Source organism: Mustela lutreola, chromosome 1, assembly GCF_030435805.1.
Source record: "Mustela lutreola isolate mMusLut2 chromosome 1, mMusLut2.pri, whole genome shotgun sequence".
Taxonomy (NCBI): Eukaryota; Metazoa; Chordata; class Mammalia; order Carnivora; family Mustelidae; genus Mustela; species Mustela lutreola.
This window is the reverse complement of record NC_081290.1, coordinates 188281696-188309431: the sequence shown is the minus strand read 5'-3', so window position 1 is coordinate 188309431 and position 27736 is coordinate 188281696. Positions and strand designations below refer to the sequence as shown.

General features: G+C 47.8%; 2 protein-coding genes across 4 annotated transcripts; both read left to right on the top strand.

Moving 5' to 3' along the window:
* Positions 1–12427: 12427 nt before the first annotated feature.
* On the top strand, positions 12428–16872 carry APOA5 (apolipoprotein A5). 3 transcript variants are annotated; one of them, XM_059181552.1, is made up of 4 exons: positions 12428–12539; positions 14322–14373; positions 14500–14611; positions 15143–16872. In XM_059181552.1, exons 2-4 carry the CDS (start codon positions 14334–14336, stop codon positions 16092–16094), a joined length of 1104 nt encoding a protein of 367 aa, XP_059037535.1. In that variant the 5' UTR covers positions 12428–12539; positions 14322–14333; the 3' UTR covers positions 16095–16872. The 3 variants fall into 3 exon arrangements, with proteins under 3 accessions (XP_059037535.1, XP_059037526.1, XP_059037520.1); XM_059181543.1 differs by lacking the exon at positions 12428–12539 and adding an exon at positions 13645–13800; XM_059181537.1 differs by lacking the exon at positions 12428–12539 and adding an exon at positions 13787–13828.
* A 1278-nt stretch (positions 16873–18150) lies between these two features.
* On the top strand, positions 18151–26386 carry ZPR1 (ZPR1 zinc finger). Its single transcript, XM_059181524.1, has 14 exons — positions 18151–18373; positions 18556–18717; positions 19091–19181; positions 19547–19617; positions 20281–20367; positions 20522–20644; positions 21005–21055; positions 21217–21283; positions 21640–21710; positions 22422–22511; positions 22997–23107; positions 23736–23822; positions 24941–25006; positions 25699–26386. Exons 1-14 carry the CDS (start codon positions 18203–18205, stop codon positions 25831–25833), a joined length of 1383 nt encoding a protein of 460 aa, XP_059037507.1. The 5' UTR covers positions 18151–18202; the 3' UTR covers positions 25834–26386.
* Positions 26387–27736: the final 1350 nt, after the last annotated feature.

Below are 27736 nucleotides of genomic sequence, written 5' to 3'. Positions count from 1 at the left end.
CAGGAAGAGTGGCCCCTTCTCAACAGCCAGCACCAACCTGCCAGCCACACCAGTGAGCCATGTTAGAAACAGACACTTGGGGCACCTGGGTGGCTCAGTGGGTTAAAACCTCTGACTTTGGCTCAGGTCATGATCCCAGGGTCCTGGGATTGAGCCCCACATCGGGCTCCCTGCTCAGCGGCGAGCCTGCTCCCCCCCCCCCCGCCTGCCTCTCTGTCTGTGAAATAAATAAATAAAATCTTAAAAAAAAAACAAAAAAAACAAAAATAAAAACAGATGCTTGGCCAGACCTTCGGAGGCCTAGAGTCCCAGGCTACATCCTGCCTGAGACCTTGTGACAGATCCTGAACCAGAACCACACAGCCTGGCCACACACCCATAGGAACTGGGAGGGATCCTGTGATGTTAAGTTTTGGCTTATTTGTTACACAGAGTAGCTAACTGGTACACATGCCTCGCACAAGGCTGGGCACCCGGACACCTGGTCAGCTGGTGAGGGGATGGGTCTTACTCAGTATCTGACACCTCCACGGACAGGCAGCTTACCATCTTCCCGAACAACTGATTTATCCTTGAACAACTCTGTTACAGATTATTAAAATCACACTTGATCTTTCTCGATACGGCTTTGGTGGTATTTGTATTTCTCTTTTGCACCACAGAATGAATATAATCTCTTTATATATACATTCTGCCCACAGGCAATGTACCCAGATGCTCTTTTCATGGAACCCCAAACCTTGTAGACAAAATTGAGCCAGAGGTATACCATACTCATCGCGGCCTTGGGGTGAACCATCTCGGCTGGTTTCGGAGAGGGTGAAGGTTTGGCTAATCTTGCTTCTTCTCCTATGATCAGTGCTTAGCACAGTGGCCAGAACTGAGTTGGTGCACAATACATAGTTGTTGAATAAACTAACACATTTAATGAATCTTTGTTTCATGCCCAGTTGCACAGGACAGGTATGTTCACCTTTACCAGGTAATGCTGAGTTGTTTTGTAAGATGATTGCACCACTTTTTCTTTCTCTTTTCCTATAATAGGAAACTTCTGGACAAGCCTTCTGATTTTCTTACCTTTTCTCTCATGTCTTGCTGCTATGCATGCTTTCCATTCTGGGAGACTTCGTCAGCCTCTACCCAGTTTTCTTGTTTCTGCAATCACGTATTTATTTATTATTTATTGAAAGATTTTTATTTTTTTGTCAGAGAGAGAAAGTGAGTGAACACAAGCAGGGGAGTGTCCGGAAGAGGGACAAGTAGGCTCCCTGCAGAGCGGGGAGCCCGGTGCAAGGCTTGATCCCAGGGCCCCGGGGTCATGACCTGAGCCAAAGGCAGATGCTTAACGACTGAGCCACCCAGGCGCCCCTGCAATCACGTGTTTAATTTGCAATCACGTGTTTAATTTGCAAGAGCTTTTATTTTATTTTATTTATTTATTTTTAATTAATTTATTTGGCAGAGAAAGATCACAAGTAGGCAGAGAGGCAGGCAGAGAGAGAGAGAGGAGGAAGCAGGCTCTCTGCCGAGCAGAGAGCCTGATGGGGGACTCGATCCCAGGACCCCGAGATCATGACCTGAGCTGAAGGCAGTGGCTTAACCCACCGAGCCACCCAGGCACCCTGCAAGAGCTTTCAAAACATTCCATGAATGTTCTTCTATAATATCCTGTTCTTGTTTGATCAATGTAATGTATTTAACTCTTTGATGATACTCATGGTATCTTTAAATGTTCTTTCTGCGTAGCTACGGTTTTCTTCAAGTTCTTTTTTAGAACGTTTGTTTGTTTTGGGTCCCTCTCTTTCACGACCTTGGATAACTGGTCATTTTGCTTGTCTGCTTAAATCTAAGGTGGGGATTTTAAAGCTGATGTGAAGTTCCCAGCACATGAGTGGTCTTGTTGACTGTGAGCATTACTGTTAGGTGATCCACTGGAATATTTAATTGGGGAATGCCTAGTGTGAAAAAAATTAGGTATTTCCTTTTGAGTTGGTCCTGGGTACTTGGGAAGTTTCTCCCACTCTTCTGCCTGAAGGGTAAAGGCCTGGATATCCGTGTTCCTGGGGCTAAGCGGAAGGAGAAGGATTGGGCTCCACATTCAGAGGGCGTCCTTTGGTTCAATCCCTCTGTGTCTAGTATGGCAACCCTGTTCTCAACTCTACTTAGCATTCTTTCCCCTTTTGGAAATTAAAATTCCACTCTTCTGCCAAGGTGACATAAGGGAGCTAAAGTTTCTCCTGCTTTTTAAAATAATTTCAACTAGGAGCGCCTGGGTGGCTCAGTGGCTTAAATGTCTGCTTTTGGCTCAGGTCATGATCTCAGGGTCCTGGGATGGAGCCCCGCATCGGGCTCCCTGCTCAGCGGGGAGCCTGCTTCTCCCTCTCCCTCTGATGCTCCCCCTGCTTGTGCTCTCTGTCAAGTAAATAAATAAAATCTTAAAAAAAGAAGCCCTGTACTCTCTTTTATTAATTTTTTTAAACATTTAATTTATTTATTTGACATAGAGAGACACAGTGAGAGAGGGAACACAAGCTGGGGGACGGTCAGAGGGAGAAGCAGGCACCCCCTGCCAAGCCGGCAGCCCAGATGTGGGACTCGATCCCAGGACCCCAGGATCATGACCTGAGCCGAAGGCAGCCGCTTAATGACTGAGCCACCCAGGTGCCCGCCCCCCCACCCCACCCCATACTCTCTTTTTAAAAAAAATATGGAAGAATATACAAGAGCTGATGGTAGAATTGTGGGTGATTATGTATATTTTTGCTTCTCTGTATTTTATACTTTCTCTACATTATACTTTTTAAAAAAATATTAACAAAATAAAAAGCTACTGATGTAAGTTAATATTTTAATAGACAGGACTTCCTATTTACACATGTCAGGCTCTCTTGATCCCAGCCATAGATCTGGTTGGGCCACCAGGAGCTTAGGTCTTTGGGCTGCCTCCCCTTGATCTAGGCAAAATTGCCACGGGTCAGGGACTTTCTGAGACAGTTCCAAGTCCCTGTATATAAAGTCCCATAGAGATATTCAATTAGTAGCTCAGTGTTTGGAAAAGCTTTACCTTCCCTCTGAGTCTGGAGTGTTTCCTTCTTCGGATGATGACAATTAGGTAACTTACTGAATTTCCCTCTTCCTCCGTTTCCACAAAACCCAAAACCAATGTGGAAGTCAACGGTTCCCACCGTGTCTTCCCTGATGACCTCTGTGCTCATGTCTTTTAGGTCTTGTGCTTTGTCAGGTTCTCCGATTTTCTGCTATTCATTTTATTTTCACTGGTTCTAAGGGTCTCCCCTTTCCACCATCATCATTGCCGTCGTCTACACTTCCACTGCCAGTAGCCTCAGATCTTTGGGGATGAAAAAGGGTAGAGGTAAACAGAACCCCAACAGATAAACAATCAGAACTCTTATCTCTGTTGGCACGCCATGGCCGTGTTGACTCAGAGCGTGCCTAGGACATTTTGTGGTCTTACAGTCTACGTCACTGGCCTCACCTAGCTGTTGTGCCATCAGCAAATGATCCAGACACAAACATCTCGCTGTGGGACATCTCTCCGTCGTGACGGGTCATGGACAGCGGAGGATAAACAGACCATCGTGACAAGGCTAAAGACCTAGGGACCTGCTGTTCTGGCTGTAGCTAGTGTTGGTTCCAGCTCTGTGGACATGGGGGGGCATGTTAAGCGTGGGATAGGACGAGGAGGGAGAGGTGGACTCTGCTCCCCACGGTAACTGGACTTGGCTGTCCCTCCCCTGGCTGGCCCTGAGCTACTGTCCCTGTGTCCATATCGGCTTACATATGGATCCTGGCTTCTCTGCGTTTCGACAGTCCTCTTTCTCCAAAATCATAAACCGCCTTGGGGTGAGGGGGCAGGACCTGGCTTTCTTCTGAGCACAGTGGGTTCCTGGCATCTCCTAGTAAGGACTGCAGGGCTCTGTTGTGGTTCCGGTCCCCGGAGCAGGGTTCTCTCACCCCAAGCATCAGGTGGTGTGTGGAGCACGGACTCCAGAGTCAGACACACCTGGGTTTCAAGGCCCTGAGCAAGTTACTGAATCTTTCTGAGTCTCAGTGTCTCCGTAAGTAAAATGAGGATAACAGTACCAGCCTTGGAGCAGTAGCGATTATAAGGGTAAACACCGGGCATGTGGCAGGTGCCCCATAGAGGGGTCATGGTGATCAAGCTTTTCAGATCTGTCAGGCCTCTGTTGGGCCTGACTCTGAAAGCAGGGAGACTTGCAGGTGTGCCCAGGCTACCTTCCCAGGCTGCTCTGCTGCTGAGCGCCGGCCAGACCCTTCCCTGTTTTCCACCCCCACCCCACGCCCCTGACCAGCTATGACCATGCAGCTTCCTACCTCCGTGCTTTTACTCGTGCTGTGCCTGCTGCTTCTTCCCTCCATCACCCTCTGGACCAAACCCTCCATGTCTACAGCCTCACCCAGGGCACACTCTCCACTCCCCGGCCTTTGCTGCAACCTGGTCCTTGCTCAGCTCACCTGCTTGCCCCCAAGGCCCTCCTCGGTGGAGGCTGGCCATCCTCAGGCCTGGTTGCTATTTCCAGACCACCCAATCTTTGCGGCTGCTTCTGTTGGGCTCTGCTCCTTACCTGACCTGGTTGCTGAGTGCCTCATTTCCTGAGCCGTGGGCACCTGCCTCCTACTGGACTACCTGTGTCTTCTCCTAGGAGCTCGCCTTTGTCCTGGAGACATCAAAATCCATGTCAAAAATGTGACCAAACACGCGTGTGCTGGAGGACCCGGAGCAGTTCTGCCTCTGGCCCGTTTCTCTCACACATCCCCGGGGCCATGCATGCTCCCTGGGGCCCTGGGGCGCTGCCTCCCTCACTGCCCTCTTGGGCTCTACTTAACCCTCCATCCTGCCCAGGGCCTCAAGTCTCTCCCAATTGCCTGGGACCCTGGGACCCCTTGTCTCTTTCTTTCCTCTGGCAAAACCTCGTTCAGAAGAAAGCAGGCTTCTGCTTTTCTAGCTTCACCTTGTGGGGCCCCGTTAGAGAACATTCTGGTCAGATTGATGCTGCCATGAATTCAAGGCCTCCAGCTTTCAGTGGCTCCGTGGCTGGGGTCCAGTCAGCCTTCTGGGAATTCCTGCTCAATCCTCTCTCTCATGCCCCAAAGCAGCGACCCTACGTCTGCTCAGGTCCCTTCCCTTCTTCACTTCTGCTCAGGGCTCCACAGCCAGCTATTTTTTTTTTTTTTTAAAGGTTTTATTTATTTATTTGCTAGAGAGAGAGATCCAGAGAGAGAGAGAGCACACAAGCAGGGGGAGAACCAGGCAGAGGGAGAAGAAGACGCCCAGCCAAGCAGGGAGCCTGATGCAGGACTCGATCCCAGGACCCCAGGATCACGACCTGAGCCAAAGGCAGACGCTTAACCAACTGAGCCACGCAGGCGCCGCTGTCTTAGAATGTGTCCTCCAAGAAATAAAATGTGGTAGACACAGCGCAAGTCCTTGTCCCCCGCCCCCGTCTATTTGCTTTCCCTCCCCAAGGCCATCAGGAGCCTGAAGGTGGTGAGTTTCCTTTCCACCCAAGTTTTTATTCTTTTATATATATATTTATGGAGCCAAATTCATGAACAGTGCCGTTTCACATGCTGTAAAAATTCACGTAAACAGTATAAAATTATTTGCATCGTCTTGCAATTTGCTTTCTTTCACTTTACGTTATGCTTTGGGGATAGCGTCATCTCTCCCTGCAATGAGTTATTGTTACAGTTATTGTTACAGTGCTCGGTTCTGGGACTATACCAGAATTTATTCATCCCTCTATTGATGGGCACTTCTGTTTTCTGGGTTTTTTTTCTTCAATTTATTTTATTATTATTATTTTGCTCTTACAAATAATACTTGGATTTCCCTTGAGGCTTAGTATGTAGTAAATTATGGTGAGGATTCTGTATTTCCTGAGGTACAGGGTTCTTTTTTTTTTTTTTAAAGATTTTATTTATTTATTTGACAGAGAGATCACAAGCAGGCAGAGAGGCAGGCAGAGAGAGAGAGAAGGAAGCAGGCTCCCGGCTGAGCAGAGAGCCCGATGCGGGGCTCGATCCCGGGACCCTGGGATCATGACCCGAGCGGAAGGCAGCGGCTTAACCTACTGAGCCACCCAGGTGCCCCAAGGTACAGGGTTCTTATACCAAGTTTGTGGCCTATTGTTCACATCTTTTGTTTTTCTGTGATTCTATCTATTTTGAGAAAATGGTACTAAAATTTCTCAGCAAATGTGACAAGTTCTCTTTGAGAGTGAGCGGCTTTTCACTTAATCTGTTTTGAGGTGATGATGTTTGGTTTCATTTATCTGGTAAACATTTTTCCCTGTTGTTTCTTTACCTGGTAAATTTTTTCTTTCTGTTGATCCTTTTTGCTCCAAAGCTTATGTGCTCTGATATTATATTGTTATACCTGCTTCCTTTTCGTTAAATTTTGTCTGGTATGGGTTTTTTAAAAATATTTTATTTATTTATTTGATGGAGAGAGAAATCACAAGTAGGCAGAGAGGCAGGCAGAGGGAGAGGAAGGGAAGCAGGCTCCCCGCTGAGCAGAGAGCCTGATGCAGGACTCGATCCCAGGACCCTGGGATCATGACCCGAGCCGAAGGCAGAGGCTTAACCCACTGAGCCACCCAGGCAACTCTGGTATAGGTTTTTAAAGTCTCTCCCTCCTGCTATACTTTTTAGCTTTTCTCTGGTGTTATATTTTCAGTATGCCCCTTTTAAGTCATGAAAGACGGGAATTTTTGTAAAATTTAATTTTTATTAAAGCGAATTGTCACTAATGACTATAGTAAACCCTATGCCACACTTACTATGTGCCAAACAGTGCTCTGAGCCTATTTCATGTTTTAATATATTAAAATGTTCATTTCCCACAGAACCTATGAGGGAGGTACTATAATTATATCCAGTTTACTAGTAAGGAAACTGAGACACAGAAAAGTTAAGTAACTTGCCTAAGACCACAGAGCTATTGCACATCAGCATTGTAAGCCACACTGTCTCACTCCAGAGCTGGTGCTCTGTGGGCTGGTTTTAGGATTACTGATTTCTAGCAAATTATTTTCTATCTTCAAATTATCATTGCATTTTTTTTTGCTTCTTTTGTTCTTGTTTGCCCTTCTATTGGTTTTATTATGTTTCTTTAAAAAATAATTATATGTGGGCACCTGGGTGGCTCATCGCCATTTCCCCTTCTGCATAAATACCTTTTGGCTCTTAGAGAATTCTGTTATTATTCTCTGATTTTCCGGTTTTAGGCTTATCTTATCTTTAGGCTTTGTTTGCCGGTATGGCCAATAAAAATGGGGTTCTCAATTTAGATTTAAAAAAACAAAATAGGGCACCTGGGTGGCTCAGTGGGTTAAGCCGCTGCCTTCAGCTCAGGTCATGATCTCGGGGTCCTGGGATCGAGTCCCGCATCAGGCTGTCTGCTAGGCAGGAGCCTGCTTCCTCCTCTCTCTCTCTCTGCCTGCCTCTCTGCCTACTCGTGATATCTCTCTGTCAAATAAATAAATAAAATCTTTAAAAAAAAATAAAAAAACAAAATAAAATAAAACCCAGTTCCCCAGACATGATATAGGAGGCCAACTGGCACCTGGCAGTTAGGTGTAAAAATAAGTAAACACGTAAAAATGAATAAATAAATAAAAACAAAAATGGTTTTTTTTTCACATATACACACCTTACACACACACTTTCCAGTTTATTATATCATAGGTCTTATTTAAACTATGATATCATAGCCAGTATTCATAGCATGATTATGTACATGCAATTCATATGTAGTTTACTATTATAATTTTCCCAGCATTTTTTTCTGCTTTCAGTTAATAATTATCTTTTCTTGCTGTTTATTTAGTTTCCTATATGTTTCAATGATTTACCCCGAATTCTTGACCAGTTCCATAAATCTGAGAAATGGAGGGAAGCAGGCTAGGGAGCAAAAATCAAGCATACATATGGAATACACACACAGAGAGAGAAGCAAACATAGCAAAGTATTAATTATTGTATTATTAATGCACAATTACTGAACCTGGGTGGTGAGGATAATGATGATCACTGTACTTTCAACTTTTCTGTATGTGTGAAAATTTTCGCAGTAAATTAGGAAAAAAAAAACCTGAAGCTGATATGAAGCCTTGAGTCCGTGACTCACTTTAGGATGGACTGTCTCAACAGCAAAAAAACCCCAAAAGTGTTTCTTTTGACCTGTTTTCTTGGGGTAGCCAAATTTCTCAGGAGAATGTTCCAGTGTCCCTCCTGGAGAGTAAAGTGTAATCGGCCAGCATTTTGGGCAAAGGAAACGATGGTGTGGAAGAGGGATGCATCCCATAATTTAATATATACAATTTTTGTTTTTTAAAGATTTTATTTATTTATTTGACAGACAGAGATCACAAGCAGGCAGAGAGAGAGGGGAAGCATGCTCCCTTCTAAGCAGGGAGCCCAATGTGGGGTTCCATCCCAGGACCCTAAGATCACGACCTGATCCGAAGGCAGAGACTTTAACCACTGAGCCACCCAGGTGCCCCTAATATATAAAATTTTACTTAAATCCTCTGGGTTTTTTTTTTTTTTTTTTTTGCATAGGGGAATCCTGGCCCTGATAATATCATGTTTTCTCCACCTTAACCTCTGCAGGGAATAAACTTCTGGTCTCCTGCTGCTTTGGGGGAAGGCCAGAACCCAGCTGAGTGGCATGGGGAGGACGTCTGCTTCTCAAACAGACTTGCAACCAGTTACCCCATCTTGAGCCCCACTATCACGCGTGCTTCTAGAATAATTTATGGCTGCTAATGTCTGAGCTTCCAGGGCATTCAATAGTACAGATCAGGGAGTTTCTTGGCTTTCCCCATCGCTGCTGCAAAATTTATCTTCTCAAGTGTGTGTAGTTATTATCATTTGACCATTTGGAAGCTTTCCAACTTCCAAACTATCTTGTCTCCTATTCTCTTTGTGTGTTTATACATTTTTTTTTAAGTGCCCTTTAATGCTGCTTTATTGGGATTTCAGAAAAGAGCACAGCCTAATGCAGCCCATCAATCCACCATCCTTTACTAAAAGTCAATCTGTTCTTTAGTCTCATTCCCATACACTAGTTTGAAAGTTATACAGTCTTTGTATTCTTTTAATGGGTTATCCCTAACATTTTAATATTCCTGCTTGACCTCACAAAGTCTAAAAGGTAATCAATATCCCCATCTTCTTACTGAATAATGCAAAGACTGCAGAATGCTTTAACTTTGATCTTTGCTTTCCCATTTTCCATGCTACTTGGGTCTAACAGTTTAGGTCCCCCTTGTTTAGAACACTTCCTCCAAAATAGCCCCTTCATCGATAAATATTTATCGACGGACCTTACCATGTGACAAGCAGTTTTCCAGATACTGGAAACACAGCAGCAAATGAGACTGAGCTACATTTAAAGGTATTTTATGTTAAGTTGAACTATACGAGCTTGCCAACTTTGACCAATTTTTAGTGGCAAAGAACTAATTTTATATGGTTTAAGTATATGTATGTTTAAATATATTCATGTTTATATAAATTTATATAAAATGATGAGTGTACTTTCAATTTCCTAAACGGTTAATAATTTCCTCCCGTCCTCCTGTGTGTATTGTACTCCATGACTCTCTTAGTTTTGTTTCTTTTTCAGGGGGGATCTGTGAGTGATAATTGCTCTAGGTTCTCCTTTGAGAACTTGAACATGAGTTTACCCAAATATATTTCTTGGCTGGCCATTAAGTTACTTCCAGGTTTTTTTGAAGATATGTTGCTGCTAAGTCAGCTGTCCATTTAATCATTTTGATTTGTAGACAAACAGTCCTTTCTCTTGGGTTGATTTTAAGATACTCTGTCTTTTTTGATGTTCTTCACATTCACGATAATGTGTCTTGATTTGGATTTTGTTTTCGTTTATCCTACACATGACTCAAGGATGGTTCCTGCAACTGAGAATTTAGGTCCCACCTTCAAAATTTCTCAGCTGTCTTCTTGGGAATATTGCCTCCTCCAAAGTCTCTCTTTGTACATTTCTCTTTGTAGAAATCCAAGTAGGAGTATATTGGGCCTTCCCATTCCGCACTCCAGGTCTCTTACCTTCCATTTCATATCTTCTTTCTCTTTATCATTCTTTTGGATGATTTTCTCAGATTGCCCTTCTAGTTTACTAATTCTTTCTCCAACTGTAGCCAAATGATTTGTTTTTCGTCTTAATGACTGTATTTCCTACTTCTAGGTGGCCTATTTAATTACTTTTCTTCTTGACAAACAATGGAACTAGATTATCTTTCAAGACAAAATAATGATTACATAGGTCATTACTAAACACGCTTGGCTATTTCAGTACCATGTTAAATACCCATTCCCCACTTTTTAGTGCACTTGAGGTGTATCTGTTGTCACTGTTCAAGTGGACTTCCCTTTAGCCCTGGTGAGAGGCATATAAACAGTGTACAATGGGTCCATAATGAGCGGTTACTCTATTATTCTGCCTATGTTTCTGGTATGTTCTGGGATGGACCCTGGGATGCTGCTGCATTGAGAAAGACTGCTCCGCCCTCGTTTACACCTGAGTTATTGGCAGCTAAGACAGAAGGACAATCTGTAACAAGTCTGACTTACCACAGATGGTCCCCGACTTATCACAGATGGTCTCCAACTTAAAAGTTTCAACTTATCAATTCTCAACTCTATGATGGTGCAAAAGAGATCTGCAATCAGTAAAAACCAAACTTCAAATTCTGAATTTGGATATTTTCCCAGGCTAGAGATTCACAGTACGATCTCCTCTCTCGATGCTGGGCAGGGGCAATGAGCAGTGACTCCCAGTCTTCCCCGCCATCATGAGGGTCAACCTTGGATACATTGCACCCGTTCTGCACCCATGCAACCTTCTGTTTTATCACTTTCAGTACACTATTCAATCATTCAGTATTGTTAGGAGCAGTAAATATATTTTCTTCTCTTTTTCTTTGAGATTTTATTTTTAAGTAATCTCTACCCTCAATGTAGGGTCTTGAACACAATGCTGAGATCAAGAGTAGCCTACCCTGCTAACTGAGCCAGCAAAGCTCAGTATTTTCAGTTTACGATATATATTTTCAACTTACAATATTTCTAATTTGGGATGTATTGGGTGTATTGGGATGGAACTGTATCATTAGTTGAGAGAACTCTGTATTTAGAATGAGGAGTCACTAATATTCGCTTAAAGAACAGGTCACAGGACAAAGACTGCCTAAGAAATCATCTCATTTGGTGCATGTTGAGATTTTATTTGAAATCCATATATTTGTGTATTTCAGGTGTTTATGGCAGAACTGCTCCTACCGAACATTAAAGAAGAACATACCTTTTAATCTTTATAAATACATTTTAGAATTATTTTTATTCTATATCCAGATTATGTTGGCAATTTCTGGATTAAAAAAAAAATCTAAATGGTGATCTGTCTTCTAAAAACTCAGCTGAGAATATAGATATTAGACAACAAAGAAAGATGAAGAAAAAGGAAAGGCAAGCAGGTTCCTGTGGAAATAATCTGGCTCAAAATACTTCATATCTGGCCCTTCACACTGTTGTGCAACTAGCACCGCTGACCACCTCCAGAACTTTTATATCGTCACAAACAGAAGCTCTGTGCCATTTTTTGAAAAGGTTTATTTATTTATTTTATTTTATTTACATATTTTTAAAGATTTTATTTATTTATTTGACACAGAGAGGCAGGCAGAGAGAGAGAGGAAGCTGACTCCCTGCTGAGCAGAGAGCCCAATGCAGGATCATGACCCGAGCCGAAGACAGAGGCTTAACCCACTGAGCCACCCAGGTGCCCCTATTTTATTTGAGAGAGAGAGAACATAAGCAGGAGGGGCAGAGGGAGATTGAATCTCAAGCAGACTCTTAGCTGAGTCCAACACGGGTTTTCATCTCATAACCATGACACGGGGAAACCCAACTGCCTGTGTTGCTCAGGCGACCTACAGCTCCCACCCCTGCCCTCCACCCCCTACCCCCACCTACCCCCCCCATTCTCCCTTCCCCAGGTCATTAAACAATGTATCTTTTCCTCCTGCATCTCCCAGTCCCTGGTAATCTCTATTCTACCTTCTGCCTTTGCCTTTGCCCATTTTAAATACTTCATTTGAGTGGACGCCTACAAGATTTGTTTTTTATAGTGTCTGGCTTATTTCACGTGGCAAAATGTCATTAAGACCCATCCATGTTAGAACATGTGTCAGAATTTCCTTCCCTTTTAAGGCTAAATAATATTCCATTGTGTACATAGCCCACATTTTGTTTATCTACTCATCTGCCAATGGACACTTGAGGCTGTTTCCCCCCTTTTGACTCTTGCAAAGAGTGCAGCTATGAACACAGGGGTACAGCTATCTGTTCCAATTTCTGCTTTCAGTTCCTTTGGGTATTGACTCAAAAGTGAAATTGCTGGATTGTATGGTGATTCTAACTAATCCCAACTAATTCAAACCACACCTGAAAAAAAGAAGAGAGAGAATGTAAGTTCCCCAAGGGATAAGCTATTTCGGACAGAGGGAGAAGCGTGGAGGGAGGCTCAGGGTCTTGAAAGAGAGGGCATGCTCAGGGAATGCCAAAGGTGTGGTGTGGGAGGAGATGAGACCGGAGTGGGTTGGGACAAGCCATGGCAGAGCCAGGCAGAGGATACCTGGAGTAGGCAGGACTTTGGCAGAGACACCTGCCTGAGGCTATGCACAAGATCACGGTAAGAGGCAGGCATGGCTGTGATGTGACTGGTAGTGGAAATGGAAGATGGGGGACCCATTCAAGATACATTCAGAAGCAACATTCAGGAGTTCCTGAACGTGTGTTTAAATATATGGAGTAGGCGTGTCATCAAAGGTCTGGGCTCTTGGGCTTTCTCTTCTCAGAGACCCTTGGGGGTGCAGTTCAGCCTTTCCCGTGGGAAGAAGCCTCCTCTTGCTCCAATTCTTTGGGCCCAGCGTCCCTGCCTCTGATGTCTCTCACGGCCTTTACCCTGTCACATCTGACTTCCCTGTGTCCCAGGATTATTTCATAAACTGGAAGATGGGAACACTCTTTTTTTTTTAAAGACTTTATTTATTTGACAGAGAGAGATCACAAGTAGAGAGGCAGGCAGAGAGAGAGAGAGAGGAGGAGGAAGCAGGCTTCCTGCCTAGCAGACAGCCTGATGCGGGACTCGATCCCAGGACCCTGAGATCATGACCTGTGCTGAAGGCAGAGGCTTAACCCACTGAGCCACCCAGGTGCTCCGAGATGGGAGCACTTTTAACCCTATAAAGGCTGGCTGTTTCCAGGCCACGGGAGGGCGTATAGTGAGGCTATCCAGAGCCGCTGGGGTTCAGGCTGGCCCCTGGCCACTGGCCCCGTCTGGCTGGGGCACCATGCCCACTCTGGGCAGCTGAGTAAGAGCGGGGCCCTCCGAGGACAGTCTTTCCTCTGTTGGTGGGCTGGCCAGTGGGTCAGTGGGAAGGGTGAAGGTCATGGGGCTTGGGGGGGGTGGATCTGGGTGAGGAGTTCAGCCTCACTCCTTGATAATCTTTCCAGGTGGCGCCTTTCTGCTAGAGCAGCCCCCTGATACCAGGGCACTCATTAACCCTCTGGGTGCCAGGGAAGGGCAGGAGGTGAGCCCTAGGAGGCAGCTGAGGTCAGCCGTCTTTGAACCTCCACGTGGTATTTACTCAGGGTAGTTGTTGCCAGAGGCCCAGGCCCCTGGAGTATAAAGCCGAATGTCTGCTCTCTGTGCCCAGAACTGAGCAGGTGAGCGGTGCTGGGTGGAGGCACGCAGGTCAGAATCTGCAGGAAGGGGATTGCCGGGGTCTCGGCAGCGGGCTGGGGTGGGAACTGAGAATGAAGGACACCCCCTTGGAGCACTGGGGCAAAGTTGTTTCTTCCCCCTTGGGATCCCACTCCCAGCTGTGGAGTGGGAGGGAGGGAGACAGGTGAGCAAGGCAGTGACAGCATAAGTGGCTGAAGTTACTGCTTGTGGGGTCTTGGGAAGGCGGTTGGGGAAATACTACAAAGCTCCACACTCCATGTTGTCTGATCCAGGTGAAAAAGACCCTTCTCTCTCCCGAGACACCCTTTCCCTCCCAGCCTCACTTAGATCAGTCCTCGTTAGCCCCGGCAGCTCTGCGCTCCCCACATCTCAGGGAAAGGTTGACAGATTTGGGGCAAGTTGGCCCTGAAGCAGGGCCCTCTGGGGCAAAGCTGGGAGATATCCTTCCTTTGTTTCTTTACCGTAACCCTAACCAGCCTTGGTTCACCTTCTTTCTGAGTAGACAACAGCAAGCATGGTTGCGGTTCTGACCTGGGCTCTGGCTCTGCTCTCAGGTGAGTCTCCAACCCTGACTTCAATGTGGAGGTGTGGGTGGAGGCTGGACTGAGGGGCCCCATATCTATCCCCGGGGCGGCGGGGACGGGGAGAACCCAGCCTCTAACCACCCCATCCCTCTCCAGTGTTTGCAACTGTTCAGACACAGAAAGGCTTTGGGGACTACCTCAGCCAGAGCAGCAGGGACAAAGGCAAGACCGCGCGGGTCCAGCAGCAGAAGCTGGCATGGGAACCCACGTGAGTGGCTAGGACAAGGGGTGTGGATGTGGGAAGGAGACAGCCTAGCAGTGGGATGGTGTGCTGCCTCTGATTCCTCAACCTCCTCAGTCCTCACTGGCACAGAGGAATGGAGTTGCACTACTTCTGCCTCCTCCTAGCCTTTCTGGGCAGTGCAGCCCCCTCTGCCCTCAGTATCACCCCCACCTCTGCCCTGATCTCACCATAGCCGCTGCCCCCTGCGCACTGAGGCATGGGACCTGGGAGATGTGAAGGGACCTTCCCCCCAAACAGCCCCCAGAATGAAAGGAGTGTGTGAGTGTCCAGGTGCATCTGTGTTTCCTTGGGCAACGTTGGTCTGGATTTGCACGGGTCATATGTTTACACTTCTGTGTATGGAGTCGTGTGGCTGGCCCACAGCTAGAACTGGAGCCCAGCCTCCCAGGCCACTGCCCTGCATCCTTGGTCTCCCCAGGAGATCAGTGAGGGATGTCTCTAGGGTAAAGGTGGGGCTAGCAATATGACAGTCTGGATGTCTGTCCCCCTCCCCAGGAGTCTGAAAGACAGCCTTGAGCAAGACCTCAGCAATTTGGACAAGTTTCTGGACAAGCTGGGGCCTCTCAGCGGGCAGGCGAGGGAGCCTCCCGGGCTCCCACACGACCCTGTGGGCATGCGGCAGCAGCTGCAGGAGGAGCTGGCGGAGGTGAGGGCGCGCCTGGAGCCCTACATGGCGGAGGCGCACCAGCAAGTGGGCTGGAATCTGGAGGGCTTGCGGCAGCAGCTGAAGCCCTACACCGTGGAGCTGATGGAGCAGGTGGCACTGCGCGTCCAGGAGCTGCAGGAGCAGTTGCGCGTGGTCGGAGAGGGCACCAAGGCTCAGCTGCTGAGCGGCATGGACGAGGCTCGGGGCCTGCTGCAGGAGCTGCAGAACCGCGTGGTTCATCACACCGGCCGTGTCAAGGAGCTCTTCCACCCCTATGCCCAGCGTCTGGTGACCGGCATCGGGCGCCACGTCCAGGAGCTGCATCGCAGCGTGGCTCCGCATGCCATAGCCAGCCCCGCGCGCCTCAGCCGCTGCGTGCAGACGCTCTCGCGCAAGCTCATGGTCAAGGCTGAGGCTCTGCACGCGCGCATCCAGCAGAACTTAGACCAGCTGCGGGATGAGCTCAGCGCTTTTGCCGGAGCTGGCGATGACGGTGCGGAGGAAGGGGCCAACCCCGACCCCCAGATGCTGTCCCAGGAGGTGCGCCAGCGACTCCAGGCTTTCCGCCACGACACCTTCCTGCAGATCGCCGACTTCACCCGTGCCATTGACAAGGAGACCGAGGAGGTTCAGCTGCAGCTGGCACCACCCCCGCCAGGTCACAGTGCCTTCGCCCCAGAGTTTCTCCAAGCTGAGAGCAGCGAGGCCCGGAGCAAGCTGCAGGCCCGTCTGGAAGACCTGTGGGAAGACATCAACTACAGCCTTCATGACCGTGGTCTCAGTAATCTAGAAGAGCCCTGAGGGTCTACTGATCCAGACTCATTTCCTGGCTCCTTGTCTAAGCCCAGGATCTGAGCCCCTGGCGTAGCTCAGTCCTTGAGCGTGGCCTGTTGGGCAGAGGGTGGAGGGCCCTGCACAGGATAGGCGAGGTCACCCAAGGGGACTGTTGTCCCTGGCAATCCAGCCTCCTGCGATTCCCCCATCCAGATGCATTACACTCACCAGGCTTTGCAAACCCAGCTTCCCGTGTTCATTTGGGAATCCTCATGAGTTACTCCATTCCAGGATGGTGGGAGTGGGGAGGGAGAAAGGCACTCTGTGTGCAGGTAATTAGGAGCAATGCAAGCCTGTTGCCATGGTGCTGGAAGCCTGGGCCTCTTCTTCCTGGGGCTTGACTCTGATCCCTTCTGGCCCCCTGGTGGCCACTGCTACCGCTGGTCTAGGGGAGAGGAGCTCTTTTCTCCCCAGGTCTGCCATGACAGCTTCTTTTGGGGGAAGAGAAGGGAGAAAGGAGGAAAATATGATGAGAGCGTGTGAAGATGTGCACATGTTATCTCTGCTGGCTCTGATGCCGGTGGGTACAAATGGTGGGGGTTGCGATGGGAGGGAGCAGAGCCTGCATTTTCCTTCCACAACTCTACATCTAAACAGCTGACCAAGCCCTACATACTGTGGGGGCTTCTTAAAGCCTTGGGGAAGCATACTGTGTGTCCTCTCCATCTGGGGCCCCTCACTTCTGACTTCCAAGCTGAAGCCTAGACTTCTGATTCATGAAATAGAGGCATATGGTGGAAGCTTACTTGCCTGGTGTGACTCTTATTTGAGCCATGTCTAAAAGCAGTGACCTTACCACTATTCTCCAAAGCACACCCATCACTCACTCATTCCAACCCCTCAATGCTCTGTCTCAGGGACCCTCTCCCAGTCCAGGTCTGCCAGAGGGTCCTGACTCTGGTCAGACTCTGCCTTAGATGACGGCTGTCCACCATGCCTGGGTGTGAGCCTGGCTTAGAAACCCTTCCTCTGCACCTGCATTGCTCACCCACCTTCCCATAGGACAGTGTGTATGAAGTGCAGGCTCTTGAGGTGGCCTGTCTCCTTTGTTCCTGTGGTTCCAGATTTTGAATGGCCCCCTTATGACTGACACTCTTCTTGAGAACTCCAAATCTTAAACTCCCCAATTCCCCATGTACAAACTCACTTGGGGGCAACAAAGGTCCACATAGATCCCTCTGGGAACTGTGAAATCCGGGATGGGTGAAGTGGAGTGGAAGAGGAAAGGGTATATGCACCCTGTCCAGTGCCTTTGGAAGGTCCTGTCCAGCACCCTTTCCTCTGCTTGCCGCCTGCCCTGCACAGGGTTCTCAGCACCCCATATGAATCTGGCCTGATTGTGCCTGCAGGCTGGAGCTCTTCCTGACACCCTGGATTTAGCACCAGAACTGGGTGAGAGGTGCCCAAGGAAAGGAGATACTGGAAAGGAAAGTTTAACCACAAAAAGAGGTGTGTTTTTTGTTGTTAGGAAACTGAGGGGTGAGTCAGCTGGGGTTTGATGTGCTGGGGATGTTGGGGTGGGAGTAAAAATGAGGACTGCGTTATTTGAGGCTGGAATTTGGACGTGTTTAGGAGGGCAGAAATGAGTGAAAATAGAAAAGGAAAGAATGCTTGAGGGACTGAGGGAGGGGAATCAAAAGCCAAAGCAACGTCTGGCCCAACAGTGGATGGGAGCCTGAGCCAGGTGCGGAGCCCACCTCCTCAGGGATACCGAGGGACAAGCCAAGCCCCTTGCCATAGTCTCCTGTAGTCAGATTTATGGACCAATGGTTAGAACCCTGTAGAATGGAGCTATTGCGAAGGAGCGAAACAGTGCCTTGGGTCTGAGAGGAAGTCCTGGGGGAAGTAACGCCTGAACTGAGGTCGAGGCAAAGCGTGAATCAGGCTCGCTTTGGAAGTCTGGATCACAGAATCCCAGCAACGCAGAAACCTGGTCAATCACAGACCCCAGGGCCCAGAGTCTGCGGCCTTTTTAAGAAGGGGCGGGGCAGCAGCTCACGGAAGCGTCGGAGGAAGGGGTGGGGCCCGAGGGGAGCGGAAGCCGGAAGTGGAGGCCTGCTCTGCGCGTGTTGGCTATGGCGGTCAGCGGGGCTGTGGAGCCCGGGCCACTGGCGGCTGCTGCCGCTCCCTCGCCCGCCCCGGTCCGGGCTCCAGCCCCCGAGCACCTGTTCCGGCCTATCAGCGCCGAGGACGAGGAGCAGCAGCCCACCGAGATCGAGTCGCTGTGTATGAACTGTTACCGCAATGTAAGGCGGGGGTTCGGCACGGGGCGGCGGGAGGTTGGGCTGAAGCGGGGAGGGGTTGGTGGGGTTGGCGACCCGGCCAGGTGGGCCCAGCTGGGGACCCGGAGGCGAGGCACGCCCCGGAGTCGGTAGACGGGGAACTGGGGCTTCACTGGTTCTTCCGAGCTGCTTTTCTGCTTCCCCAGGGCACGACGCGCCTCCTGCTCACCAAGATTCCTTTCTTCAGAGAAATAATCGTGAGCTCCTTTTCCTGCGAGCACTGTGGCTGGAACAACACCGAGATCCAGTCGGCCGGCAGGATCCAGGATCAGGGAGTGCGCTACACTTTGACCGTCAGGGCCCAGGAGGTGAGAGGACCCCAGAACAGTCTGGTGTCCTGCAGAAGGCTCGGGAACTGGAGTCAGAGCTGTCCTGCGACCTTGAGTAAATCCTGCCGTGTGTCCAAGCCTCAGTTTCCTCCTTCCTAAAGTGGGGTTGGTGCTGTCAGATGCTCAGGTGAAATAAAAGCTTGTGAAAGTGCTTTGTAATTACATTTTGTCGGAGGGAATCAGATGAGTGGTACTTGTTCTCCGTAGTACCCAAACCATTTGGGCAGCTGGCTTCATGGTGTACTGTTCGGCAGGAGTAGTCTGGATCCCCGGACTGGAGACAGGAAGAAACAGCTGGGCTGCGGTCTGTACTGCTGACCTCTCTGGACTGAAAGTTTTTCTCTCTGCCCAGGACATGAACAGAGAAGTTGTGAAAACGGACTCTGCCACTACAAGGATCCCGGAGCTGGATTTTGAAATTCCTGCCTTCAGTCAGAAGGGAGGTAGGTATAAGGTCAGGCTGTTTGGGCTGTTCATGCCCCGCTGCAGTCCTGCTTTTATGCAAAGACACGGGTGCCAGGTCTGGTGGCTGGTGTTTGGCCATGTTATCACTGAGACCTTCCTTGGTTCAATATAAACAGGAAGCTTAGATAAAACAACTTGAGAAACTAGATTGTGTTAGTAAGGCTATAATGTGTTCATTAGAGAGTCTTAGCATCACTGTTATTGGAGATGAATGGAACCTTGTTTAGGCCTCCTCACTTTATAGTTGAAATCAAAGCCCAGGGAGTTCCAAGTGAATTGCTCAGTCATACGGGCACTTGGTGGCATAGTCAGGACTCACGTGTCTTTTGTTCTTATTCACTAGCTCTGACCACTGTTGAAGGACTGATCAGCCGTGCTATCTCTGGCCTGGAGCAGGATCAGCCTGCCCGAAGGGTGAGCTGGGATTTTCTGATGGCAGCAGCTCAAGGCATAACGACCAGTCTATGTTTGCATAGAGTGTTCAGCTTCCTGTGTAGCTGAACCATCTCGGACAATGTTGGAGAATGTCTGGAGGACACAGCAGGGATGCTGTCGCTGCCGGGATGTTGCCCATGTTCTGTCTCCCATCCTTTCCACTTCTCTTTCTCCAGTGTATGTTCAGACCGTCTCTCAGACAGGCAGTGTAACATTACCTCTGAAGAGCCTTTCCTAATCCTGTGGGATTTATCTGTACTTCCTGAGTGTTCCATTGTACCGTATATTTACTATGACAGGAGTAACATAATCGCATATGTCGTCATACGTCTTCCGAACTGGCTGGGGAGTCCCATGAGAGGAGTCTGGTGTGTTTACTGTTGTATCTCTAATCTGGCATGAGAGCCTGGCCCAAATGGTTGGGTGATGAGAAAAATGAAGCTTATTTGGCACAACCCATAAACTTCAGACTTCCTTGCTGTACTTTACTGTGAAATCTGAGTCTCTCTGTTCCTTCTTACGTGAGGCAGGTGGTGACTTCCTGATGGAAGTGACATAGATGTGACAGGGAGTAGGGGCATAAAGTCTGTCATGATGGCTGGGGAGCCCCATGACTATCTCTTTACTATCTTTCCCTATCAGGCAAATGAAGAAGCTGTAGCTAAAATAATTGATGAGTTCATTGTCAAACTGAAAGAGCTAAAGCAAGTGGCCTCTCCTTTCACTCTGGTGAGTATGGAGGAACTCTAGGTGCCAGATTTAGGGGAGGAGAAACCCTTAAGACTGTCTGGGTATTTTCTATTGGTGCCCAAGAGGTCTGGTGGTAGGCAGAGAATCTACGTGATTTCTTGTTGTAATTACTTCCTCTTCCCCCATCTGTCAGATCATTGATGATCCCTCAGGGAACAGCTTTGTGGAAAACCCCCATGCTCCCCAGAAAGATCATGCCCTCGTGGTCACACACTATAATCGGACTCCACAGCAAGAAGAAATGCTGGGGCTCCAGGTAAGTAGCTTGAAGAAGCCAGAAGAATGCTCTGGCATTATCTTGCTTTCTGGATCGCTTGGAATCAGTGGAATCTTACTTTGTCATTGCTGCCCTGTGTATCCTACCTTCTGACGTTTATGCATCTTTTCTGGCTCCTGTCAAGACTTAGGATAAACTTTACAGTAAAAGTTGGCAGTGGCTGTGATCTTAAGTTCTGTTCTTCCCTGGATTGGGGCTTTGCTTCCTGCTCTCTCTGTTAAACCCATGAGGTCGCAGCTGACATAAACAAACCAGAGTCTTCTGTCTCACTCCAAGGCAGGCTGGTGGGGAGGCCGAGGTATCTGTGCCAACGTGTGATTTGTATTTCTGCTCTGCTAGGCTGAGGCGCCACCAGAAGAGAAGCCAGAAGAGGAGGATCTCAGAAATGAAGTGAGTCCGTTGGCTGCTGTGGAGGAAGGAGCAGGGCTGTGGGTGGACACTGATGCCACTCGGTCTCCCTTCCTCACGACCAATGTGGGCAGCCACCAGCATGCCAACTGAAGTCTGGAGCCTGAGCAGGGCTCACGGTATGGCCCCATGTTGTGTTCCAGGTGCTGCAGTTCAACACAAACTGTCCAGAATGCAATGCTCCGGCTCAGACCAACATGAAGCTAGTTCGTATCTTTTGTCAGGCAGCTGGGTTGCTCTTCATCTGACTTGGGCACAAAGATTATATGCAGGCTGGGGAGTACTTCCTTCAGGAAAGCGCAGTGATGAGGAAGGTGTTGCCTTTGATGAAACAGTGTACCTTGGCTTTTGGGTTCAAAGAGAGAGTTAGGCTCTGGATTCTAGAATCCTGTGTTGCCATGGATTGCAACCTTGCCCTCTTCTGGAGGACTGAGTTAGGCTGCTGCTTATGATTTCTTTCCTATATCCCTAGGACTGGCAACTATGTTTTTAGGGTTTGGGTTTGTTCTTCTCCAGAAGGTAGTCTTGCTCTCCTGGAAGCAGATTTCCTTACCTCCATCTTCCAGAAATCCCCTACTTTAAGGAGGTTATCATCATGGCTACCAACTGTGAGAACTGCGGCCATCGGACCAATGAGGTGGGTAGGCTCCATTGTTTGGGAAGATGATTAAGGTAAGGGTAAACCCTGTTTAACTTTGATCCTTCCTAAAGCTGTTTTGGGATGAGGTGGGAGGAAGCTGGGTTTTTCTCTTGGATGTGGTGTAGGGTGAGGAGCCCTTAAAGGAACTGGGAATTAGTGAAATAAAATTAGAGATACCATAATCCATTTAAGACATTAAAGATTGGTAATATGGAAGAGGTAGGTGCCCCCCCCCCCCCGTCACCTTTTGGAGAGACTCTGACTTAACCTCTCAGAGGACTGGAAGTGGGGGGAATGCAGATTTCGACTCTAGTAAAAAACTTTCTGGATCTCTCTGAAAATAGAATGGAGGGTTATAAATTACTTTTCCCCGAGTGTATCCAAGCATAAGCTCTTTAAATACTGAACCCAGAATATTACAAGGTGCATCCACATATTGGGAGTATTTGAAAGTCTGTTTCAGCCTCAAGAGTCAGTTTTTTAAAAGAGGCAAATGCAGAGTTTGTTGGCAATTTGACAGGCTCTTGGCCAGCTCTTGGTGTTTCTGGTTTGGGTGACTGCTGCCACTGTTGGTTTAGAAGGCTCTGTCCTTGGTAGCTGGTAGGGGGCGTGATTGGAGGTGTAAGCCAGTCCTCTGAGGGCTCCCTTACATGGGTGAGGATTAGAATCCTCTCTGCTGCCTGTTCCTGACTACTGTTGTCTGTGCAGGTGAAATCTGGAGGAGCGGTAGAGCCCTTGGGCACCAAGATCACCTTCCATATCACAGATCCCTTAGATCTGACCAGAGATGTGCTCAAGGTAACACCCTGCTTGGGAAAGTGTCTGTCTTCCTCACAGGGGCTGTCTCTATCTAGAGGAAGTTGTCTTTTTTGAAATTCTGTCCTGGGGTTGTGGGGTACCGCCTTACTTCTCTGGGTTTCAAGATCCCTCAGCAGAATTAATCCGTGGTAGGAAGGACACATTTCGAAGGTGACCCATAAGTACTCTGATGATTTGGCAGCTTTTTGCCTTCAGTGGCTGTAAGGGCCCTTGTCTCGGGCCTCTAACGACAGGATACCTGCCAGCTTGGAGCTGTGACTCAGAATGTCTCTTTATTAGGTCGGTTCCATTTCTGCAGTAAACATGGATAGGAATGAGTCTAGCTTTAGTTGGAGAGTCCGAGAAGACTTGGGCAGCTTTCCCCTCAAACAGTCAGTGGTGGTATTAAGTTGGCATGAAAACTCCGAGTAGCCTTCTCGAAGAGGCTCCTGATCTAAAGCCCAATTTGCTCTCTCATCTCCCAGTCTGAGACGTGTAGTGTGGAAATCCCGGAGCTTGAATTTGAACTGGGAATGGCCGTCCTCGGGGGCAAGTTCACCACATTGGAGGGGCTATTGAAAGACATCCAGGAGCTGGTGAGTCGCCGAGTATAGTGCACGGTTGCTTCAGCAAGGTGGCTATGGGGAAGGGACTAGAAAGCCTCACACGTCCTAGTTTTTGCAGCTGTTAACTAGAGGTTTCTTTGCCTTAAAGCTGATTTGAGAGACTTAAATAGTATTTTGGATTGTGAAGATAGGTTTAGGGGAATGAAAACTCCCAGTCCTCCCTCTGGGACAATATAGATACTTTGTGGTTTTGGTAAGTCACTTATTTCACTGTAAAATGAGGGGAGGAGGGTCCTTCCAGCACCTGAAACTCCCCAGCTTCAGGTGTTGACTTAGCCCATATATTTATTTTCTTGAATCATTTCACTTTATTGATTCCCAGTTGTCAGGCGTTTTGTCATTGTAAATTACAGTTCACTTTGCATTTCTTCAAATGAGAATTAGAGGTCCCCTGGAAGGACATTTTTATAGTTTTTATCTCCAGTTGTCATCTTGGCAGATTAATGTCTGTGCTCTTAGCAGTGGCTGCCTACGTCAGAAAGGTGGTGTGGAGACCGAACTTCCCTGGCTGGGCACCCTCCTGCCATTCCACACCAGCTTTATGGTCAAACCCAAGAAACAGCCAGTGTCCTAGCAATTCTGATGCTATTTATTACAGGTGACCAAGAACCCTTTCACACTGGGTGACAGTTCCAATCCTGGCCAGATGGAGAAACTGCAGGAGTTTAGCCGGAAGTTAGACCAGGTGAGATGACTCTGGCCCTTCAGTAGTTGTGGTCCTGGGTGCCCGTGAGCAAGAGGCCACCTACCCCTACCCTGTCCTGTTGCCTTCTGAGCGTCTAACCACTGTGTTGGGTATTCCCCATGTCCTCTTTCTTGGTTTTCTCCCTTGTGTTGTTAGAGCCTTATCTCTAGTAGCTTCACTTGGGTTTTTCATTTCCACTGACTTGTTTTCCCAGAGCTTTTTTTTTTTTTTTGGTCTTTGAATACTCTCCCTCATTCCTTTGCCTCAGCATCCTGTTGTTCTAAGGATGTGGAATTTTTTTCTTTCCTTTTGAGAATGTTAATGTTGGTTTTGCTTCTTTTGATGTTATATTTTCCTTGCATAGTTTCCATTTCCTTTTAAGTTGCCTTTTTTTTTTGCTTGCTTGTTTTTATTTTTCCATTTAACTTTCAGACACAAAGAAGTGGGGGCTTTGCTTATGTGTCTGATAGTCATGGATTGTCATTTTAAAAGTAGAGGACTGAAACACAGGAGTGGAGCTGAATCTTATTCATGTTGAGCTCCTTGTAGGGTGATTTAGCCTAGCCATTTTGTGGAGGTAACCCCAGTGCCAGAGTCGTTAAGTTTTTCTTCTTGGGCTGCCCAGATTCCCATCAGTGGGTGTTCTGTTTCCTGGCCTGAGAAGGAGGACTTGGCTGCCAGTGTTCTGAGAGCTGAGTGTGGGCAGAGAGCTGGTTGTGTATATCTGTTTACGATGACAACACGTTCACTTAACCGCCTGTCCGTGCTGCCTTTCCCTCCACCTTCAGCTGGGCTGGTGTCCCCTAGGCCTTAGCCAGCGGTGGTGGCAGCTTCTCCACGGACTCCTGCAGATTTCTGCCGAGGTTGGGGAAGGGCAGTGGTTGGCCTGCGTGGAATGGGAGAGGAGGTGGGGATGTCAGAGTGCTGCTTCAGTAGGCTTCGTACAGTCCTTATTTTAGGTCTTCTCTACTTCACTTCATCAGGAGGTACCTCATGTCAGCAGTTTCTGAAACTTGGGCTTTCTGCCATGTAAACTGGGTTGGTTCTTTTCTGGCAGACACAGCCCCTTCCTACCAGGAGCTATGTAAAATTGATGTGCTATATTCTCCCTCCTTTAGATCCTTCAGGGTGACATGAAGGCCCACTTTATAATGAATGATCCAGCAGGAAACAGCTACTTTCAGGTACAGAATACCCTCCCTGATAGGGCATGGAGATACATTTTCTGACCTTCTTGGAAGATGTATTATTTCTCCAGAAACTGGAGACTTGATTCTGAATGAACTGCTCTTTATCAAGAAACCTTAGAATTTGAAGAATAAGGAGATAGAGGGGGAGGTGGGAGGGATTGTAATTGTGTGTCGAGAGGGGGAAAAGATACTCCTAGACTCTTCCTCTCTCTAGTCCATCTCTTGTCCCCAGCAGTGGAGTTGTCATTTAGAAAACCTAATTGTGGAGTGGAGGGAAATGGTGCCTTGTCCAGAAGCTGAAACAGGAAACTGGAGAGGCTTTCAGATGGCTGGGGAGATACTCTGGTGATTTATAATAACTTCGAATATTTTGAGCAGTTATTATTGGTTAGGCAAAACTGAGGTTTCTCTATGATTAAGACTATCATTAGAAGGTGCAGATAGAAAGTTTTTTAGGCAGACTGTTCCCTAATTCTGCCTAGGGCAGGACGGTCCCTTTCCGGGGACTCTGTTGGGCTTCTCTTGCTGCTTGCTAGTTGAGCCTAACTATGGGGAATTGGAGGCCTTTACAATAAAAAAAAATTAAGGTTTTCGGGAAGTGGGTGTTGGAAGCCACCTGGTAGCAGTAGTAGGGGTGCAGGTAGCTAGGTGGCACAGGCACTGACTGTCTGTCCTTGGCCTTGCAGAATGTGTACGCACCTGAAGATGATCCTCACATGAAGGTGGAGCATTATGAGCGCACATTTGCCCAAAACGAGGAGCTAGGGCTCAATGACATGAAGACCGAGGGCTATGAGACAGGCCTGGCCCCACAGCGGTAGCAACAGGGAGTTCCCGAGCCAGCCTCTCGTGCTGCTCAGACCGAAGGGTTATTTATTGCTATCGGGAAAGGCTGGGGGTGTCCTTAGCCCTCATGTGGAGAGGACACCTGGTCTGAGAGATATGGGCAGTTTTGTGAACAGTTTGTGATGGAAGTGCAAGCCTGTTGCTTTACTTGACTGTATCTTGGAGGTTCTGAATTGGCCTGGGAAGAAACCCAGAAATGAACCATGGGGCATGTCATTATCCCTTTTTTTCCTACCAGCTCTTTACCCTCCCTGCACATAATGCTCTGTCTAGGGTTGGAACTCTGAAGACGGAAGACAGCTACATCTGGAGTTTGGGAGTTGGCTGGGGAATATAAAATACTGGCTTTACACAGGAAAAGAGTCTTCTGAGGGGAGGGAGTCCAGCACAGGGGAAAAAGCTCTCATTAAAGTGACGGCTTTCCAACAGGACTGGGCTGTGCATTCACTTGTCCTTATTTGATATCATGCTGGTAGAATTCAGCCTCCTGAATAAATTTTCTCTGGTGTAGTCCGTTTGGGGATTGGAGCTGGCGTTTCATTCATTCCTTCAGTAGATACTTGTGTGCTCACTTTGTGCCAGGTACACTACAGAACTGAACAAAATAAAGCCCTGTGTTCATGGAATTTAAAGTGAACTTTTCAGGACAAATCTATAGTTCCTGCATTTGTTTATTAGATGCAGCTGACAAACAGAGGGCAAAGCTCAGATAATGCCCCTGGGCATAAATGCATTTGATCCTGTTCAGCTGCCCTATGAGGCAAGCAGGGTTGGGATCTGAGTTTGGGTCTTGTCAGGCCAAGGCTGGGTGTTGATTAGAAAGGGGAATGGTGGAACTCCAGACAGATGGGCAGGAGATAGGCTGATGGGGCTGAGAGAGTACTAGTAACATTCATTGGAGCAGAAAGATGAAGTTTTCAAATGCCTGCTGATAGCAGGGTAGTAGAGGCAGGGTTTTGGAGTTGCTAGAGAGTCACCAAAGTGGCCTAGAAGCCAACACAGGGTTGTGTCTGGGGGATCTGTGGGGCCCTCCAGCTAGTGAAGCCCTGTTATCAGTTCATTGAGCCACAAGCTCTCAGAGACCCAACCCAGTCTGCTTTCCTTCTTGGGCCTGAGCTGGACCAGTCAGGATAACCCAGGGGTTAAAAGTTCATGGGTCAGGGCTGTGATGTCCACACCTGTGTGTGTGTGTGTGTGTGTGTATAAATAGTTTTTGAGTACAGTCTAAATTCTGAGCATTTATAAAGTATAACAGCCTTCTTGACTAAAATGCTTTCAAACAGTGGCAAAAATTTAACATGTTGAGATAAAGGACATATTCGATCTGATATTTTATTTGACAAACTTTAGATTTACCTCTTGCACCTCACTTTGCTGGCCTTTGCTTCCAGGGATCATGTTTTGGCTTTGTGAAGTTGGGCAACTTCCTTAACTTCTCCAAGCTTTGGTTTTCTCACCTGTAAAACACGATAATAAAACCGCTTGAGAACTTTAAGAGTTAAATGAGGTAATTAATGTAAAACTGCATGCTCACAAAAAGAAAAGTAGTGTCTCTGCCCTCTGCCTCCCACCCCCTCTCCAAAACTTGAGAATTTAGAATTCAACCTCTCTACCTTCCTGGTCTTTTGAAAATATAGCCAGGTCCTTTTCACTGGAAAGGTCCTAGGCAAGAGGTAGCTAGGGGCTACTTATTCTATCAAACGTGGGGAAGCTGACAGGTTAGAAACTGTATTTTTTCATAGTAATTACATTGGGTTTGGCATTCCTGATTTCCTCTCTTGAATGGTACTTAGCCTATTTAGCAGTTTCTACCCCCCCAACCAAAATACATACTAATACAAATAACTGGTATATATACGTGTGTCAGACACGGTTTTG